The sequence below is a fragment of the Pimephales promelas genome, chromosome 8 (assembly GCF_988280905.1).
Source record: "Pimephales promelas chromosome 8, fPimPro1.hap1.1, whole genome shotgun sequence".
Taxonomy (NCBI): Eukaryota; Metazoa; Chordata; class Actinopteri; order Cypriniformes; family Leuciscidae; genus Pimephales; species Pimephales promelas.
The window spans coordinates 38,972,368-38,991,391 of NC_142776.1; the positions used below are offsets into that span (position 1 = coordinate 38,972,368).

General features: G+C 37.4%; 1 protein-coding gene across 9 annotated transcripts in view; it reads left to right on the plus strand.

The window, feature by feature from the left end:
• r3hdm2 (R3H domain containing 2) overlaps positions 1 to 19,024 on the plus strand; it is a 57,704-nt gene that overhangs the window by 16,787 nt on the left and 21,893 nt on the right. For 8 of the 9 annotated variants that reach the window (XM_089134541.1, XM_089134544.1, XM_089134548.1 and 5 more), the window contains exons 2-8: positions 8,761 to 8,931; positions 10,575 to 10,761; positions 11,882 to 11,923; positions 14,170 to 14,259; positions 14,547 to 14,670; positions 15,937 to 16,015; positions 18,647 to 18,706. In XM_089134541.1, coding sequence (XP_088990667.1) covers positions 10,603 to 10,761; positions 11,882 to 11,923; positions 14,170 to 14,259; positions 14,547 to 14,670; positions 15,937 to 16,015; positions 18,647 to 18,706 — 554 coding nt within the window. In that variant the 5' untranslated portion in view covers positions 8,761 to 8,931; positions 10,575 to 10,602. The remainder of the gene's footprint in view (positions 1 to 8,760; positions 8,932 to 10,574; positions 10,762 to 11,881; positions 11,924 to 14,169; positions 14,260 to 14,546; positions 14,671 to 15,936; positions 16,016 to 18,646; positions 18,707 to 19,024) is intronic. The other variant, XM_089134543.1, reaches the window with a different exon arrangement.

A 19,024-nucleotide genomic window follows, 5' to 3' on the forward strand; every position in this document is an offset into this window, starting at 1 on the left:
GTTTACTATTATATTGAAAACTTCTGGATGTTCTCTTTGCATATCGCTTAATGAAAGATGTATTTTAATGATGCATAAACCGCTCTTGTGATTGATCTTTAAACGGCTTGTGTCTCAGACTGCTTCTCATCTGCCTTTTTATCCTGTTATTGGACTGATATCATATGAATGCATCAACTTTTGCTTGTTCATATGAATCAGTATTGAAATTTGCATCATTTCAGAGCATTTTAAAAGCATATTCTGCTTAATATTCTTGAGAGTATTTTAGGGGGTGTAACTTTATAGCCATCAGTCATTTTCTCCAGACGACACGATTATCGTAATTATTTTTTTAAATATTTAAAGTCCCCCTGTGGTGAAAGTCAAGCTTTTAATGTTGTTTTAATCTGAGTGAGTGGAGGCGGGGCTCATTTGCATATTCATAGAAAGAGTTCAACAGCTCATTCAAGCTATTGTAATGTTATTTTGGTGATCAAAGATTAGTTTTAAGGGATACAGGGGCTACAGGGGGACTTTTAATTAAAAATTGGTTTATTTATTGATACATGTTGCATATATTATATTGATTTTTTTGACTTTCAAATAGATCAGATTGGACTGATTTTAACAGGAATTAACACTGTTTTTGCTTCTGAAGTTTAAAACATCGATGTATTAGTCGAATGGCGAGGTTTTAGTAGTCACATTAAAATCACGATAATCTCGCAATGTTTTTGCTCGCGATGTAAAAATTAAACGGTTCTTAAATATCAAGAAAATTCGGAGTTTTGACAAGTCCAAATTTTAAAACGTCAGAAAAATAATTGTGCTAAATGACGATGATCGTATCAACACAAACTCTATTAACCAACAGTGAACCGCTGTCTGGACTCTCGGTAAGCCCCTCCCCTTGAACACAGGTGAGCCAATGGGAGTTGAGCGGGGGGGGGGGGGGGGGGGGGGGCGAAAGTCAGACATCTTTAAGTTTCAGCACCAAAACCCTATTCGGGGACTAGTTTAACATGGAGAGGTGGAATAAAGTAATGTGCATCTCAGTAATCATTACGGCGACTTTTAAGGTCTGTTTTTAATGCTAATCCCGTGCGAAAAGACCCGCTAATGCAGTCATCCTGATGCCTTTTTCTGTGGCTGCTGTCTCTCATTCTCTCTCAGCCGAAGCAGCGGGAGCACGGATGAAAATAGACGTGTTTTTCCACACCGTTGAGGGCCGAGAGAGGATGGGAAGCGGTGGTACCTGAGCAGATGGAGTGGCGCAGCTTGAAGTGGGCAGTGCCAGGGAAACACACGTCACAGAGGGCACCGCGACGAGCACAATCAGCCGTTTCACATGATTAGGTTGCGTATATTATGGCGCATTTTTAATATTGAGACCCGCATAAAACCATCTCAAATGATTTATTTGTGACGGGTAATGGTGCAACTACTGAATATTGCACTTAGTCCCCCTGCAGTCAATAATTGTATCCCTTATTAAAAGGCTTAATATATGCAACATGTGCATTAATAATTTAAAGTCCCCCTGTAGTCAATTTTATAATCTTTGATCACCAAAATTACATCTTTTAAGTTTTTTTTTGTCAATGCCTTAGAATATGTATTAATCCTTGTGCATCCATTTAAAAAAGTTACACATAGGTAAAAAGAGGACAAAAATGTCCATGTCAAAAAACTGTCATAAAAACGTGACGCTTTGGAGCACAGACTTAAGTTTGGTATCATTTTAAAGAAGACCCTTTGCAGATTATTGCTGAAGTAAAAAAATAATAATAAGTAAATCCAAAAAAAAGTTATATAGGTATAAGTTAAATAATTCAAAAATGAATTATAATTCATATAAAAAATATTTTATATAAAATATATATTTTTTTAAATCAGGTTGAACTCAAAACTGCAATAAAATCAAAGCCATGAATCTAAATAGGTTGTGTTCCAAATTTGAGGATGATATCTCAAAAAATGAGCTTTGGGTAACAGTTTGTTTGGGTGTAGTAACATATTTCCCCCATTGGGTGGCAGCAAAACCCCACTGGAGCTCACAGTGACTGGATTTGAGTTTGCAGTTTTTCTCAGTATTACAAACACACACACATATTTTTTTATAACACACATACTAACCACACTCCGACATCCATACCAACACACACACACAAATATCGTTGCATAATTTATCCAGTTGGCTCTATAATATGCCGAACCAGAAAACAGGAATAAAGCGATATTTGTTTTATAGGCCAAACTAAAAAAAAATGACACCATCTGATAAAAAATAGTAAAAAATAAAATGCCATCAGAATGAAAGCCTCTTAACAAAGATTGCATAATTTTATAGTTAACTGAACCAGGGATTAAAAATGGCAGTTTTCAATGAGGACATTTTTGTCCAAAAGGTGCTGAGAGGGAGTATTTCTTGTACCTAATGCAAAAAAGAAAATGACGGTGAAATAGTAAAATTCCAATAAAAATACACACCTGTGCCAAGTTTTTTGCAGTTAGCTTTAACACAGGCAAAGTGATCAAAAAAACAAAACTGAAAAGGACAAAAATGTCCATAAGGATGCACACGGGTTAATAACACCACACACACACACATAAACAACATTAAAAGCTGGATTTACACCACAACATTAAACGGGGGACTTTAAAGATGAAATTCCAAGCATAAATCTGAACACAATCGACCTGTAAATGCACTGATTAGTGGCTCTCGGTGTTAATTGGCTCAGCAGAAGTCTTGATTGTTACAGAAATAGCAAATATTATTGGCTGTTATTTCGCCTACTACCTGTGTCAGCCTGAAAGGATCAGAAAAGCGTGATTGGCGTTTCTCTCGGCATGTTCACAGAGCGACTGAAGACCGGATGAATGGAGAGACTGTGAGAGAGAGAGAGAACAGGGGCGTGACGGGGTGAAGTGTTTGTTCTGCCCTCCAAACACACACTCGGGTAATTGGGGTGGTTCACAGACGTGTGTGTGTGTGTGTATAATTGGGGTACGGGGCAGATGTGCACCACATGGGGGGGAGGGAGATCTATTCTCTCTTGGTGACAGAGCCTGTTGCCATGGAGCTCCTCGTCCCATTGGCCGAGGCCTCGTCCAATCGGGCGTCAGTTTCATCATTGAGAATTTTCTCTCGGTCTCAAACGGAGGGAAGTGGAGATTGCGTAAGGGTTGTAATGGGAGCCAAAACAGCCCCAGATTTTAACCTGACACACTTATTTTTAGAGCCTAAAAGATGGAGATAGGCGAACGATATCTCTCCCACACAGCGTGAGTGATGCATTATGGTCTAGCAGAGCGCTGTTTGTGTTCCTGTTCTTCTTGATCTGGGTCAGGGTTATTATTGATGAAGTCCCCCTGTGGTGAAAATCAAGCTTTTAATGTTGTTTTAGAGTGGAGGTGGGCCTAATTTTCATATTCATAGAACTAAATGAGGCAAGGATGTAATTACACTTTCATTTAGTTTAACGTAAGCAAGGAGGATGTTAGGTTAACTACAAATAAAGCTTGATAAAACCTTTAAAAAAAAACAAAAAACTTATAAAAATTCCCAAAACTCTAGGCATGTGCACGAGTTCTCTGACATGACAGCAAGAAAATGATGATCAACATTTCTCCAGTCTTCAACTGTCCAGTTTTGGTGAGCTCTTGCAGATTGTCGGCTCTTTTTCCGATGTGTAGTGGAGATGAGTGGTACCCGGTGGGGTCTTCTGCTGTTCAAGGTTGTGTGTGTTGTCTTCATACCTCGGTTGTAACGAGTGGTTATTTCAGTCAAAGTTGCTCTTCTATCAGCTTGAATCAGTCGACCTCTGACCTCGAGCATCAACAAGGCGTTTTGGCCCACAGGACTGACCCATACTGGATGTTTTTCTTTGTAAACCCTAGAAATGGTTGTGTGTGAAAATCCCAGATTGTGAAACACTCAGACACCAACAACCATTGCTTAAATCCGCTTTATTTCCCATTCTGACGTTCAGTTTGAAGTTCAGGAGATTGTCTTGAGCAGGACCACACCCCTAAATGCACTGAAGACACTGCCATGTGATTGGTTGATTAGATAATTGCATTAATGAGAGATTGAACAGGTGAGTGTATATACATAGGTTGTATTGCTCATTTGTGCACTCTCTCTCTCTCTTGGTTGCATTGCTCGTTCGCCGTCTCTCTCTATAAGTTGTTTTGCTCGTTTGCCCTCTCTCTCTCTCTGTTGATAGTATTGCTCGCTCGCCCTCTTTCTTTCTCTCTCTCTCTCAATAGATAGTATTGCTCGCTCACCCTCTTTCTCTCTCTCTCAATAGATTGTATTGCTCGTTCGCCCTCTCTCTTTCTATAGGTTGTGTTACTCGTTTGCCCCCCCCCTCTCTCTCTCTCTCTCTCTCTCTCTCTCTCTCTCTCTCTCTCTCTCTCTCTCTCTCTCTGTAAATAGTATTGCTCGCTCGCCCTCTTTCTCTTTCTCTTTCTCTCTCTCTCTCTCTCTCTCAATAGATTGTATTGCTCGTTCGCCCTCTCTCTCTCTCTCTATAGGTTGTGTCTCTCGTCGTCAGGTCATGTGACGTCATCCCCCCCCCCCCCCCTCAGCCCACTCCCTCCGGTGGGACCGACTCTGACTCATCTCTCCTCTCTTCTGCTGTTCTTTCAGTTCATCCCTCCTTCTTTCCTCCCGTTATTCGTTTCCTCGCTGCGTCGTCCTTCCGTCTGCGCCGTCGTTCTCGATCTGTTGAAACAGGGAATCCTTCTGTGACGCATTTCCCCTGCAGTCCAGCGCCACACACACACACACACACATCAGCCCACACAGGCTGTGTTATAAAACCACAGCGCACCATCATTCACTCCTCTCTCATTTTCTCACAATCGTTCGGTTTTGTGTGAATGAAACATTAAAATGATGCTTTTATCCAAAGCAAAAGAGGAAGGAAGCAGTTTGTTGAAGAGCCGATGATATTCTTAATGTAAGGTTATTAGAAAACAAGCCTGGTTATTCTGCAGTTGTGTTGGCGTTCGTTTGATTTTCAAATGGTGTCTTTCATATTTTTGCTTTTTTTCTCCTGTATTATCTATTAATCTGTATTAATTTCATAATAAATTCATCAGTCTGGTCCACAATATTAAAAGCTCCACCCATATTCAGTGTGCAAACTAAACAAAGGACAATTCAAAGCTATTTTAGTTGTGTCTGTCTGCATTACACTATTGTGTTATAGTTATAATATTAATAATATTAATCCCATGACAGTAAGAGCCATATATTGTAAAACCAATGCACTGAGAGAAATAAAGGACGGTCATTGAAGCGGTAATAGGTTTTATTACTCATTTAGGAGAGGATTGCTAGAAGCTACTTTCCAAAGAAAAGGCAAGGCAAGGCAAGTTTATTTATACATCACATTTCATACACAGTGGCAATTCAAAGTGCTTTTCATGGAAGAAATTAAAATAATCAAAAGAAATCAGAATAATTAAAACAGTTTAGAATAAAAAAAATCCTAATAATAAAAATAAAATACAGTAAATAAAACAAAATGAAGTACAGTAACAGTCGGACGAATAGTGGCACAGTTCTCATTCAGTAAATGCAATCAATATAAATAAAAACAGTTAAGAGTAAAAATAAAATAAAATAAAGTAATACCCCTATCTGAGATGGAAAAGATTGAGCTAGTTTAAAAAAGTAAAATGAAAAATTGTCTTAGAATTGTAGGCCTAAAATACCTTGCTATCAGCTGGTTTTCATCAGTGGTATAATTCATATACATATATTTGTCCTGTATATGAAGAGTTCAGATGCAAAAGCCTCTAAATGCCATTTGAAATTTTCTTCTTTAATGATGATTTTTATCAAACTTGTACATTTAAGTTCAGTAATTTCACTTAAATAACAATTAATAGGTAATTATCATTGCCATTTAAGTGAAATTACTGAACTTAAATATACAAGCTTGATAAAAATGATCATTTTAGAAGATTTCAAATGGCATTTAGAGGCTTTTGCATCTGAACTCTTCATGTGCTGGTTGCATCACGTCTGATATTTTGCTTGCACTGCGGTGAGGTAACTTGACACAATGGTGTGGTGTGTGTCTTAACTGGGTCACTCTGCGTGTGTGTGTGTGTGCAGCTGCCCATGTGTGTTGTATAATGTGTGTGTACAGCTGCCCAGGTGTGTTGTATAATGTGTGTGTACAGCTGCCCAGGTGTGTTGTATAGTGTGTGTGTGTGTGAGCACACCTGAAGACATCAGTGTTTGCCTCTCATATTCATGTTTAATATCTCACTCTTGCTCTCGAACACAAGCGGCAGCAGCTGATGTGGCGTCTCCTTGGCAACAGAGTGTGTGTGTGTGTGTGTGTGTGCATGTGAGGGAGAGAGATGGCGACGGCTCATTCATGAACGCTCTTCTCCCTCATTCATTCTCCTTCATCTTTTTCTTGAGTTGATTCTTGAGATTCTTGCCTCATCGCTGCAGTGTGTGTGTGTGTGTGATTGGTCGGCGGTGTCATGTGCTGCCAGTGACGTGTTTTCTGCAGTCGGGAACCCCAGCTCTCTGCAGTGTGACGTCAGCGCTGGAGTTTCCTTCGCTCTCTCAGTCTCTGCAATTAGAAAATGAATAAAAAAAAACGTATTATTAGTGTAAATCACTGTGAATAAATCTTAATAAAGGTCACTCCACTGTTGTGAATAGCTAGCACATGTTTAGCCGCTAGTGCAGCGTTACTGTCATGTTCTCCGAGTAAGAAGGACACCTTCTCAGTGTCACTCAGATCAGAGAATGATGGGATTCACAAGTTTCTCTTATTTTGTTTTATTTGGGACAGAAAGTTTAAAAGTGCCCTAGAATGTGAAATTGAATTTATGTTGGCATAGTTAAAGGATTAGTTCACTTTTGAAAAAACTTTTGCTGATAATTTACTCGCCCCCGTGTCATCCGAGATGTCCATGTCTTTCTTTCTTCAGTCGAAAAGAAATGAAGGTTTTTGATGAAAACATTCCAGGATTTTCTCCATATAATGGACTTCAATGGGGACCAAACGGTTCAAGGTCCAAAAGAGAGTTTCAGTGCAGCTTCAAAGGACTTTAAACGACACCAGACAATGAATAAGGGTCTTATCAAGCGAAACGATCGCTTATTTCAAAACTAACTTTTCTAAGGACAAATGCTAGCCTTGCTCTATTCTGTGAGGCGCGTTTGTAACGTCACGTAATACGTAATTACGTTCAAAAGGTCACGGCGACGTAGCCGGTAGTACAGAATCAGTGTTTATAAGTTGAACGCATAGGTTGAACGTGCAAACTAACTCAAACGCCGTTTACAAAAAAAGGAATTAAAAGGTAAAACAACGATGTCGGACGATTTTGATTGTGTACTTCCGGCTACGTCGCCCGTGACCTTTTGACCGTAATTACGTATTACGTGACGTTACAAACGCGCCTCACAGAATAGAGCAAGGCTAGCATTTGTCCTTAGAAAAGTTACATTTTAGGAATAAGTTTTGAAATAAGCGATCGTTTCGCATGATAAGACCCTTATTCATCGTCTGGTGTCGTTTAGAGACATTTGAACAGTTTGCACTGAAACACTCTTTTGGACCTTGAACTGTTTGGTCCCCATTGAAGTCCATTATAATGGAGAAAAATCCTGGAATGTTTTCATCAAAAACCTTAATTTCTTTTCGACTGAGGAAAGAAAGACATGGACATCTTGGATGACACGGGGGCGAGTAAATTATCAGCAAAAGTTTTTTCAAAAGTGAACTACTCCTTTAAGTACATGGACATGACATACAGTGAGTCTCAAACGCCATTGTTTTCTCCTTCTTACTTAAATCTGGTTTTTGAAAAACACCCCTGAAAAACAGGCGAATCTCCACATAACACAGACTGTAATTAATATGTATGACTCCAGACATTTGCATATGTCCAATGATAGCCGAAGCATGGCCGTTGCTCAGTGTTTGGATGTAGCCTACACATGAACACAAAAGTATTTTTTAGTTCCTTCATCTTCATCTGAGAGACTTTCACGTGTAATACGTAGCTATTTCATATGCAAGCATGTCAGCCAATCACAGCAGTGGGCGGTTACACTGAATCCCACGGCAGACACGCCCCTTCAAACAGAGCGTTCAAATCAGAGGCTAGGAAAAATGCCTTTTATTACTAAATTATGACTATTTTTGATCTAAAAAACATACTAACATTATAAGGGCAACCTTGGAAACATTATAAAATAATTTAAAAAAACATTCTAGGGCACCTTTAAATAAATACTAAATAGATAACTGGCCAATTTATTTGTTCTATTGAGGGTCGAGTTTATTTTGGAGGTCAAAACTTGCTTTTAGTGATCGATCATGAGTGTGTTTTAGGTGTGTGTGGATCTCTTGAACAGTAGCTGTGGTCAGGATGAGGTTCTGCTGAGCTTTCATTTATATTGGACTGACTCTGGATTAAATAAGTAAATAATAAAAGATACCACAAATTTGCAATGGAAACACTGGCGAAATTTAAAAGAAAAATCTTATATTTCAAATGGTGTCGTCATTGTCTCTGACTTTGACGTGTAGTCGAGAGAAATTTCAAATCAGAAAATTAAAAAATAATAATTTAAATAAAGACAATGGTGATCAAAAACAGTTAGTTTGCTGGATATTCAAATGAGATGTGTATAAAAAGTAAAAGGTGTTTTCACTCTTAAACGCATTGCATCTCGCTTTAATCTGTTCATGTTTCGTCCCGTCTAACCGGTGTGTTTCCCTCCAGCAGGGGGAGCTGTGATGGTTGTGTGTGTGTGTGAGCGTCGTTCAGGATGCAAGGAAACCTAGAAGACACTCTTTCACCATGACGTCCCCCCCGCGCTCTTCTCAGCCATAGAAACACACACACACACACCGGAGAACACACACCACCTCACTACAGCACCTGGTGTGTCAGGTAAAATACTGATGACTTGATCACATGCAACTTGTAGAAATGACAATTTTACTACCATTGTAGGAGTAGTTCACTTCAGAATGAACTAGGGCTGGGTATTGACACAAATTTCACAATTCGATTCGATTTCGATTCACAAGCTTGCATTTCGATTACGATTCGATTCAATATTGATTATTCTGGATATCAGTTACAATAAATGGCAAATTTAAAAGGAAATCAAATCTCTTAACTAATGCTTTAAACTATGGGAGTCTAGTTGTAGCCTATAGACTTCATTAGCCTAATATCAAGGTTATTAACTGTTTTGTAACTATATAAACACATAAATTATAAAATTATTTTTATAATAAGAAATTATATGAAATATAAACATTTAAATGGTGGCTGTCATAAAAACTTGCCAGATTTATTCAAATATGCATTAAATATTGAAGAACATTAAGATTATAATGCATATGTAATATGGTGTATATATTTAGCAAAATGCTCCTCTCTAGAGTTATTTTTTTCAAGCTGACTAACGAGTTTATGGGTTTTCTGAGGTAAATATGACGATGCATTGATTACAAGCTGTTTAACTGACGTCTTTCCACGGTTGAAACGCTGATTGAGTGAATCAATGTGACATGATACGGATTTGGATAAGTTGTACTCTATCTTTAACACACTTTCAGACGCTCATTCATGTTTATTTGGCGCTGTGACTGGTATTATTAAGCCGGAAGAGAGATCAGCGCTGCTGCTTCTCTTGAGCCACAGCGACAAAACGCTATTTATGTTTTTGAATTTCTAAAGAAAATGGACATAATTTGAAAATTGAGACTTTGTTTCATATCAATAGTAACAAAAGACAAAGATTATTGCGATTTTTTTGGATGCGCGCAGCCGTGATACGATGATCCATTCATTCAAATGAAACAGGATGACTAATCGATTCTTGAGATTTAAGAATCGATATCGGTTCGTAAAAATGAGAATCGATTAATATCGAGAAATCGATATTTATTACCCACCCCTAGAATTAGGGTTGGGTATTGAGAATCGAGTATCGATTGGAACTGGGACTAACTTTTTGTTTTTCCCGGAATCGTTCAAAAGTTAAAATTTCGATTCCTAGTTTCGATATTCACAGTCCGCCGAGCGGAAGAAGAAACTGCTGAACAACACCAACGAAGAAGCGTCTACCGGAAGTGTTGGCATAACCGCGCAAGTCGAACATGAGTAGCTTACGTCGGCGATCCAAAGTGTGGCTTCACTTTTCTAAAAATAACGAAATCTCGCCAAAATTTGTGACAAAAGGAGTATTTTTACAGAAGGAGTATTTCTTTCAGAAAGGCCGTTGGTTAGCAAGGTTAGCTAAACTTTTTTGACCCTTCCTCTTAAAAGAATCGGAATCGAGAATCGTTAGGAACCGGAATCGAAACAAGGAATCGGAATCAGAATCGTTCAAATTCAAACGATACCCAACCCTACCTAGAATAAACATTTCCTGATAGTTCCACGTCATCCAAGACGTTCATGTCTGTCTTTCTTCAGTGGAGGAACACACTCCAGGGTTTCTTGGATGACGTGGAGGAGTGTAAATGATCAGTAGATTTTAATTTAGTATTGCATGTCCTCCTCCCTCTGGTGTTTCTCAGCCGCTGCTGGTTTGCGCTTCAAGGGAAAATGTCAGTGGTTTTCCCTTCCGACGGGATGGAGAACTCCGACACGATGCTCACCGACGCTCCCGAAGGCATCCGTGGGAAAGCCGTCCCATCCGCTCCCTCTAAAGACACCAACGCAGACACAACAGATCCTGATGACAACCTCTCCCAGGATGCTCAGGTAACCTCGGCTGATTTCATAGGGGTGTCGAAATTAATCATTTTAATCATTAATCACATATCTTCAAAAAAAAACAACCAAATTGTGTTTAATTCAGGAACAGTGTTGTTCGCATATTTAGTTCTTGTCGACTCTGCCTTTTTTTTGTCTTTTTTCTTTTTTTTGGCATTTATATTATATTCCATTATTTTTCTCTTTACTAGTATTTTTATTCTTGCATTGCATTTTATCAAAAGCCCTTATTGTTTTGTATTGCTCGTGTATTGTATTGCATTTTTACTAAAAAAAACCCTTCTAGGGACTAATGTTGTAAATTAGCTTTGGCTAAAAACATTGATACATGCATCAGATCACTATCAAAGTGTATCTATGTTATCTGTATCTGTCCCTATCTAAATAAACTATAATAATAATAATAATCATTTCTACGATGTATCCCTGACGCTACATCTGGGCACATTTCGGCTTTTATGAACAATCTGGTGAGAGCTGGAGAAGACGCGCTGTGTGCGCTCATGTCACGCACAAATAGAATATGCAGGAGGTAAAACCACTAACTTGAGAAACCACCACGTTAGGCTTTCCACCCCGAGCCGTTAACCCAAGGCAGAGTAGCTCCAACGTCACCCCAATCCACAGCCAAATGCAAATCATCATCCTCTCTGATTTAAGTATCCGCACCCGATGCTCAAATTACAATTATTATGAGTCTAATCACTCTAATATGATGATCTGATGCTCAAGAAACAATTAGGATTTCTATCATAGTTTATGGTTTCATATTTGTGTGGAAAAAGTGATATTAGTTGAATAGAAAGTTCAAAAGAACAGCATTTATTTGAAATTGAATCTTTTGAAACATTATAAAAGACCAGGTTTAAATTGAACTGAATCAAAAGGGAAAAAAAAAGGCTAAAAGTTGATTAAATGGTGACCAGTTACCACACCAGAAATATTCATGTAAAATTTAACTTGGAATTTTAACGTTGAATAATATAATGTTATTTGTCAACTTGCTATCTGTGCAGTATCGGTCATCAAGTTTTGTTTGGTGCTGAAGTTCATCATTATTGAATGATTTTAAATGGTCACTAATAAACATCGTGTTTTGTCTCTACAGCGGCGCTGTCAGAATCACGGACACACCAGGAAACGAGCCAAGGTAAGAGTGTAGAAATATAAGGCAAGTTTGAAGTGTGTAGAAATATAAGCCAAGGTAGGAGTGTGTAGAAATATAAGCCAAAGTGAGAGTGTGTAGAAATATAAGCCAAAGTGAGAGTGTGTAGAAATATAAGCCAAAGTGAGAGTGTGTAGAAATATAAGCCAAAGTAAGAGTGTGTAGAAATATAAACCAAGGTAAGAGTGTAGAAATATAAGGCAAAGTGAGAGTGTGTAGAAATATAAGCCAAGGTAGGAGTGTGTAGAAATATAAGCCAAAGTGAGAGTGTGTAGAAATATAAGCCAAAGTGAGAGTGTGTAGAAATATAAGCCAAAGTAAGAGTGTGTAGAAATATAAACCAAGGTAAGAGTGTAGAAATATAAGGCAAGTTTGAAGTGTGTAGAAATATAAACCGAGGTTAGAGTGTGGAAATCTAAGCCAAAGTGAGAGTGTGTAGAAATATAAGCCAAAGTGAGAGTGTGTAGAAATATAAGCCATGGTAATAGTGTAGAAATATGAGCCAAGGTAAGAGTGTGTGTAGAAATCTAAGCCAAAGTGAGAGTGTGTATAAAAATAAGACATGGTAAGAGTGTAGAAATATGAGCCAAAGTGAGAGTGTGTATAAAAATAAGACATGGTAAGAGTGTAGAAATATAAGCCAAGGTGAGAGTGTGTAGAAATATAAGCCAAAGTGAGAGTGTGTATAAAAATAAGCCATGGTAAGAGTGTAGAAATATAAGCCAAAGTAAGAGTGTGTAGAAATATAAGCCAAAGTGAGAGTGTGTAGAAATATAAGCCAAAGTGAGAGTGTGTATAAAAATAAGCCAAAGTGAGAGTGTGTAGAAATATAAGCCAAAGTGAGAGTGTGTAGAAATATAAGCCAAAGTAAGAGTGTGTATAAAAATAAGCCAAAGTGAGAGTGTGTAGAAATATAAGCCAAAGTGAGAGTGTGTATAAAAATAAGCCAAAGTGAGAGTGTGTAGAAATATAAGCCAAAGTGAGAGTGTGTAGAAATATAAGCCAAAGTAAGAGTGTGTATAAAAATAAGCCAAAGTGAGAGTGTGTAGAAATATAAGCCAAAGTGAGAGTGTGTATAAAAATAAGCCAAAGTGAGAGTGTGTAGAAATATGAGCCAAAGTGAGAGTGTGTAGAAATATAAGCCAAAGTAAGAGTGTGTATAAAAATAAGACATGGTAAGAGTGTAGAAATATAAGCCAAGGTAAGAGTATGTAGAAATCACTATTCCAGTTTTTTGAGTTTCACCTGTGTGTGTGTGTGTGTGTGTGTGTGTGTGTGTGTGTGTGTGTGTGTGTGTGTGTGTGTGTGTGTGTGTGTGTGTGTAAATATATGTACTTTTATATAGAACTCTTTGAAATGTCAGCGAGGTCGTTGCGTAGACTGTCAGTGGAGGGAAATATTTGGTTTGAATTCCTTCTTTAAAGATGATCTAGATTTGTGTTTGTTTGCCCTGCTGAGTTCGTCAGACGGGGTTCTCTTCCGTTCGACCTCTCACTCACTTCTCTTGCCTTTGCACTAGTTGGCAAATCTGGTCCTTTCCAGATGTTACACACACACACACACACACACACACACACACGCTCAGTCCACTCAGATAAGATTAATCAGTCCCTTTTCAACATTTCTAAAGCATTACTTCCATGATGTAACACAAGTGAAACAGATATAAAAGTGTCTATTAGACTCTGATTGGGTGGTTGAATCATTCGTCTCTTCTGGGATGTTCCTTCTTAGATTTTCTCAAATTATATATCAGACATTTTGTTCATTTTCAAGTGATTTGGGACGGAAAAAATAGATGAATTGGACAGTTTCAGATTTCTCTTTCTCCTTTAGATATTTTAATTGACAGTCTTATCAGAGAGTTTCTAACTAGTAACTACATCTCGTTAATACGATCATCCAGGCAGTGAATGACCCCCCCCCCCCCCCCCCACACACACACACACACACACATCTTTGCGTCAGCAGAAAGATGGCGAAGTTATTGTTTTAATGAAAGGTTATGAACGCTGATGTTTTCTGTAGAATAGTGTGCAATGATGAATCATTCTTCATAGGAACTGGAATGTGAAATTGAAGTTCATGTTGATTAATTAGTTAATGGACGGCACCAGTGGCATCACAATCTTCACCTTGTTCATTCCCATAATGCATCTCCCAGGTATGAGATTAGAATTGTTTGCTAATGTCTTTAGCTAATCTTTCTTTGTCCCGTGTCTCTGTCTCAGTCGAATGCAAAGCTCAAGCTGGTGAGGAGTCTTGCCGTGTGTGAAGAATCATCAGGTCCGTTTTCAACCGACGGGCCTCCAGAATCACAGGTAATGTCACACACACACACACACACACACACACACACACACACACGATCACAGGTTAGGTAATGTCACACGATCGCAGGTTAAATGGTGTCACATGATCACAGGTTAGGTGATGTCACACGATCACAGGTTAAGTGATGTCACATGATCACGGGGTGATGTCACAGTCTGTGATGTTTTATGAAACAGTTCAAACAGACACCATTAAGATACTGCCATTAAAATTCATAACAAGCATGAATATTTAGTGTTGATTAATATGATTTTTGTTTGTCTAATCCATGCAGGACATCATTCAGCTTCACATCAGCTGTCCATCCGACAAAGAGGAGGAGAAATCCTCAAAAGACGAGTACGAGAATGAGGAGAGGGAAAAGAAGGATAAAACTCCACGCAAGATGCTCTCACGCGGTAATAACACACACAAGTGACCGACTTCATATGGATATTTTTTTTATATGTTGAAAGCGACGGCCGTTGGGCAATTATATAAAAAAAGATATAAATAACTTGCAGAACAATTGCTGCAATAATATATATATATATATATATTTATTAGGGCTGGGTATTGAGACAAATTTCACAATTCAAATCGATTTCGATTCACAAGCTTGCAATTCGATTTCGATTCGATATCGATTATTTTGGATATCAGTTCCAATAAATGGCAATTTTTCTCAAGGGAATCAAATCTCTTAACTAATGCTGACTAACTAATTAACTAATAACTAACTAACTAACTAATCTTAACTAAAACTATGGGAGTCTAGTTGTAGCTTACTAGGCTTCATTAGCCTAATATGAAGGTAATAAATAATGAAATGTTTTGTAGCTATACAAACACTTAATTACAATTTTATTTATTTTTATAATAGGAAGATTATATGAAAAATAAACATTTAAATGGTGTCCGTCATAAAAACTTGCCAGATTTATTCAAATATGCATTAAATATTGAAGAACATTAAGATTATAATGCATATGTAATATGGTGTATATATTTAGCAAAATGCTCCTCTCTAGAGTTATTTTTTTCAAGCTGACTAACGAGTTTATGGGTTTTCTGAGGTAAATATGACGATGACATTGATTACAAGCTGTTTAACTGACGTCTTTCCACGGTTGAAACGCTGATTGAGCGAATCAATGTGACATGATAGGGATTTGGATAAGTTGTACTCTATCTTTAACACACTTTCAGATGCTCATTCATGTTTATTTGGCGCTGTGACTGGTATTATTAAGCCGGAAGAGAGATCAGCGCTGCTGCTTCTCTTGAGCCACAGCGACAAAACGCTATTTATGTTTTTGAATTTCTAAAGAAAATGGACGTAATTTGAAAATTGAGACTTTGTTTCGTATCAATAGTAACAAAGGACAAAGATTATTGAGATTTTTTGGATGCGCGCAGCCGCGATACGATGATCCATTCATTAAAATGAAACAGGATGACTAATCGATTCTTGAGATTTAAGAATCGATATCGGTTCGTAAAAATGAGATTCGATTAATATCGAGAAATCGATATTTATTACCCAGCCCTAATATTTATTATATATATATATATATATATATATATTAATACTGGTGAAACTCGAAAAATTTGAATATGGTGAAACAGTTCTTGCTTCATTGATTGAACCTTCACATTGATCACGTTTTCTCGTTGTCTTGCAGACTCCAGTCAGGAATACACTGACTCCACAGGGATTGATGTGCACGAGTTCCTGGTAAACACACTGAAGAACAACCCCAGGTACAGCAGGCCTCCGTCGCAGTGATGTCAGACTCGGACACTCTTCCTCGTCTACTTACACTCGGGTTTTCCTTTGTCAGCCTCAGGCCACGTCTACATCAATCCGGAGACGTTAGAAAACGGCATTTTCGTTTAAAACACTCTCCGTCCACACTAGAGCCAGACCGATATATCGGCAGACCGATATTAGGCATTTTCCAAACTATCGGTATCGGCAGATATAATGGCCGATAAATCAATATTTCAAAAATAAAATAAAAACGGACGAAACACACTTGAACCATGTCATGAGTGTTGGAGTTGTATAGTTTGTCCACCAGAGGGCACTCTACACCGTTCCTGTTGGCAACACTCGTTGAGTTGGTCACGATACATGCATTGCTTAAATAACAATTAAAAGAACATTCCCATCAGTTCTCTAAACTCAAATAAACATGACAAAATTTGTGACTATCATGTCCAGTTTAAAAAAAAATAAAAATATCGGCCGATATATCGGAATAACGGATTTTAAAACCCCAAAATATTTGTATCGGTATCGGCCTTCAAAATCCTTTATCGGTCGGGCTCTAGTTTTAACAAGATTTTTTTTTAACTATAATTGTGTGTTAGGTGGCCAGATCAATACAGCACACAGAACATGTGGGATGCTGGATAATAACAATGTGTTTTCTGTTCACCAAATGCTTTTTAATATTACAAGTGAACAAGCGCACCGATATTTGTGTGTTAAAGGGACACCAGGCAGGAATCACGTTTTTACTTGTATTTAACGTCAATAGCACTCACGCAGAGCGAGACGTGACGTGTTACATAGTATACAATAGTACATTGTGTTTAATTTGTCATTTAATGAGATCTAAAATAGTTCTTTTCCAAAACGCTATAAATCCATTTCAATAGTTTTCAGGAAAACTACATTTTTTACCTAGACCCACACATTTTGTGAATATTCAAATTATCCTGTTGAAATGTTTTATTGGTTCAGTCTGAACACTTTGAACAATGACTATTAACCCTTGTGCTGCATTAGATTTTTAACACCGTTGAGTGCATTAAGGACCAAAAATGGCCACATATTAAACATTGCCTAAAATATTATATATTATTATTATTTTCCACTTTTACCAAGTTAAATCTTTTAACCAGCATCAGTCCTCATCATAACTACCAAAAATGTATTCAATTTCAGGATTTTTAACCCTTTAATTACCAGTTTTGTTTGCGAAACCATCGATTTGTATAAGAGGAAAAAACACAAAAATTCAATTATTTTCAATAAACTAAATGCAAAGAGAAAACTTTAGATTTGGATTATCACAGTCCCACTTTGCAAAAAATCCCACTTAGCGCGTTAGAGACCAAAAATGGCCACCTATTAAACATTGCCTATTGCCTAAAATAAGGTGCATTTCCACCCATAGGGAATAAATATGTAGTGACGTCATCTGGTGGAATACACTATATAATGCAAATATAATGCTTTTGCTTCAAAATGAAAGGATGTTTGTGCAAAAATCATGTTTCATGTATTACTGACAGCCTCAGATTTAAACAACGTTTTAATGGGTTTCAATGGGCCATTTTTGGTCTTTATGGTGTTACTATTTGATCTACACAGTGTGTGTTATACATATTTTGCAAAATGGGATCACATTTTTTACATGTATCCAAAAAGTCACAATTTTGCCAAATTTCATACCATTTGCATTAAAACAGCCAAAATGGTCAAAGAAATTAAACTGTAAAAGACCAAAAATGTCCCTAATGCAGCATAAGGGTTAAATCAAACAACAATATTGTTAATGATAAATTAAAAGTTAATTTAATTTTTTTTCAAAACGCTATAAATCCATCCTTTTTTGTATAATTTTTAGTGAAGTCATTTTTAGTAAAGTGTCAAACCTCAAACAAATAGTACCAATTTCAACATATGCATGAAAAAAACTAATTATTAAAAATGATCAATAACGATAACGATATTCAAAAAAGGGATGGGCACCCCTCCAGCACATGCACACACACATGAAAGGGTTCTGTCCACAGGAGAATGACACAACAAACTCTTTTTTGTTTTTAAAAAATGGCGTTTATCGCGTTTTGGAAAAGAAATCTTCATATGTTGAACTTTAATGGTCCAGTGGCAGAACTTTTGCCAAGTCTGTCAGAGGTTCTGGGCTCTAATCCACAGTAGTTATTTTCCTCATCAAAACCGATTGTTTATTAGTGGTTGTATATCAAGCAGGGACACGTTTTTTGTAATACAAATATAGACAGTCTCAGTTCCCGCAGCGGATCCGTACAGAACACTCTATCCGTGACACTGATCGCAACGAGCACTTTGGTCACTTGATTTCAAAAACACACTTCAGATCGCCTCTTATTTAACAAGTGAACTACATGAATGCTCTACTAGAGTTACCTGGAGATGTTTTATTTGTTTGTAATGGTACATCTGTGCCGCGAGATGTTTCAATGGGGACACATCACACCCGCACATTACGCCTATGCAAAATACGCCTATACTTATGCTAAGTATATCTATTTGAATGTGTGCCGGCCTTCATTTAATTAGTTTTTTTGTTTTCTGGATCAGTTTGATATCTAAAATAATTGTGTTTACTCTTCTAGAGACAGAATGATGCTGCTTAAGCTGGAACAGGATATACTGGAGTTCATAAATGATGAGAAGTAAGTCTCTCTCTCTATGCAATAAAATTGTATGTGTAAATTTTTATACATGATAGCGTTTATTTGATATGGAACCTTTTGTAACTTTATAAATGTAATTACTGTCACTTTTTATCAATTTAATGTCCTTGCTCTTTTTTTTAAGTACCATACATTTTTGAACGATAGTTTATTATGGTTTGCACAATCAATTTTAAGCAGAAAAAATATTTTAAATATTCATAATAAGAAATGTGTGTGTGTGTAGGTATATATATGCACACATACACACAGAGTGAGAGTGCATGTTCATGTTTCTCTCCTTCCATAGTAAAGGTT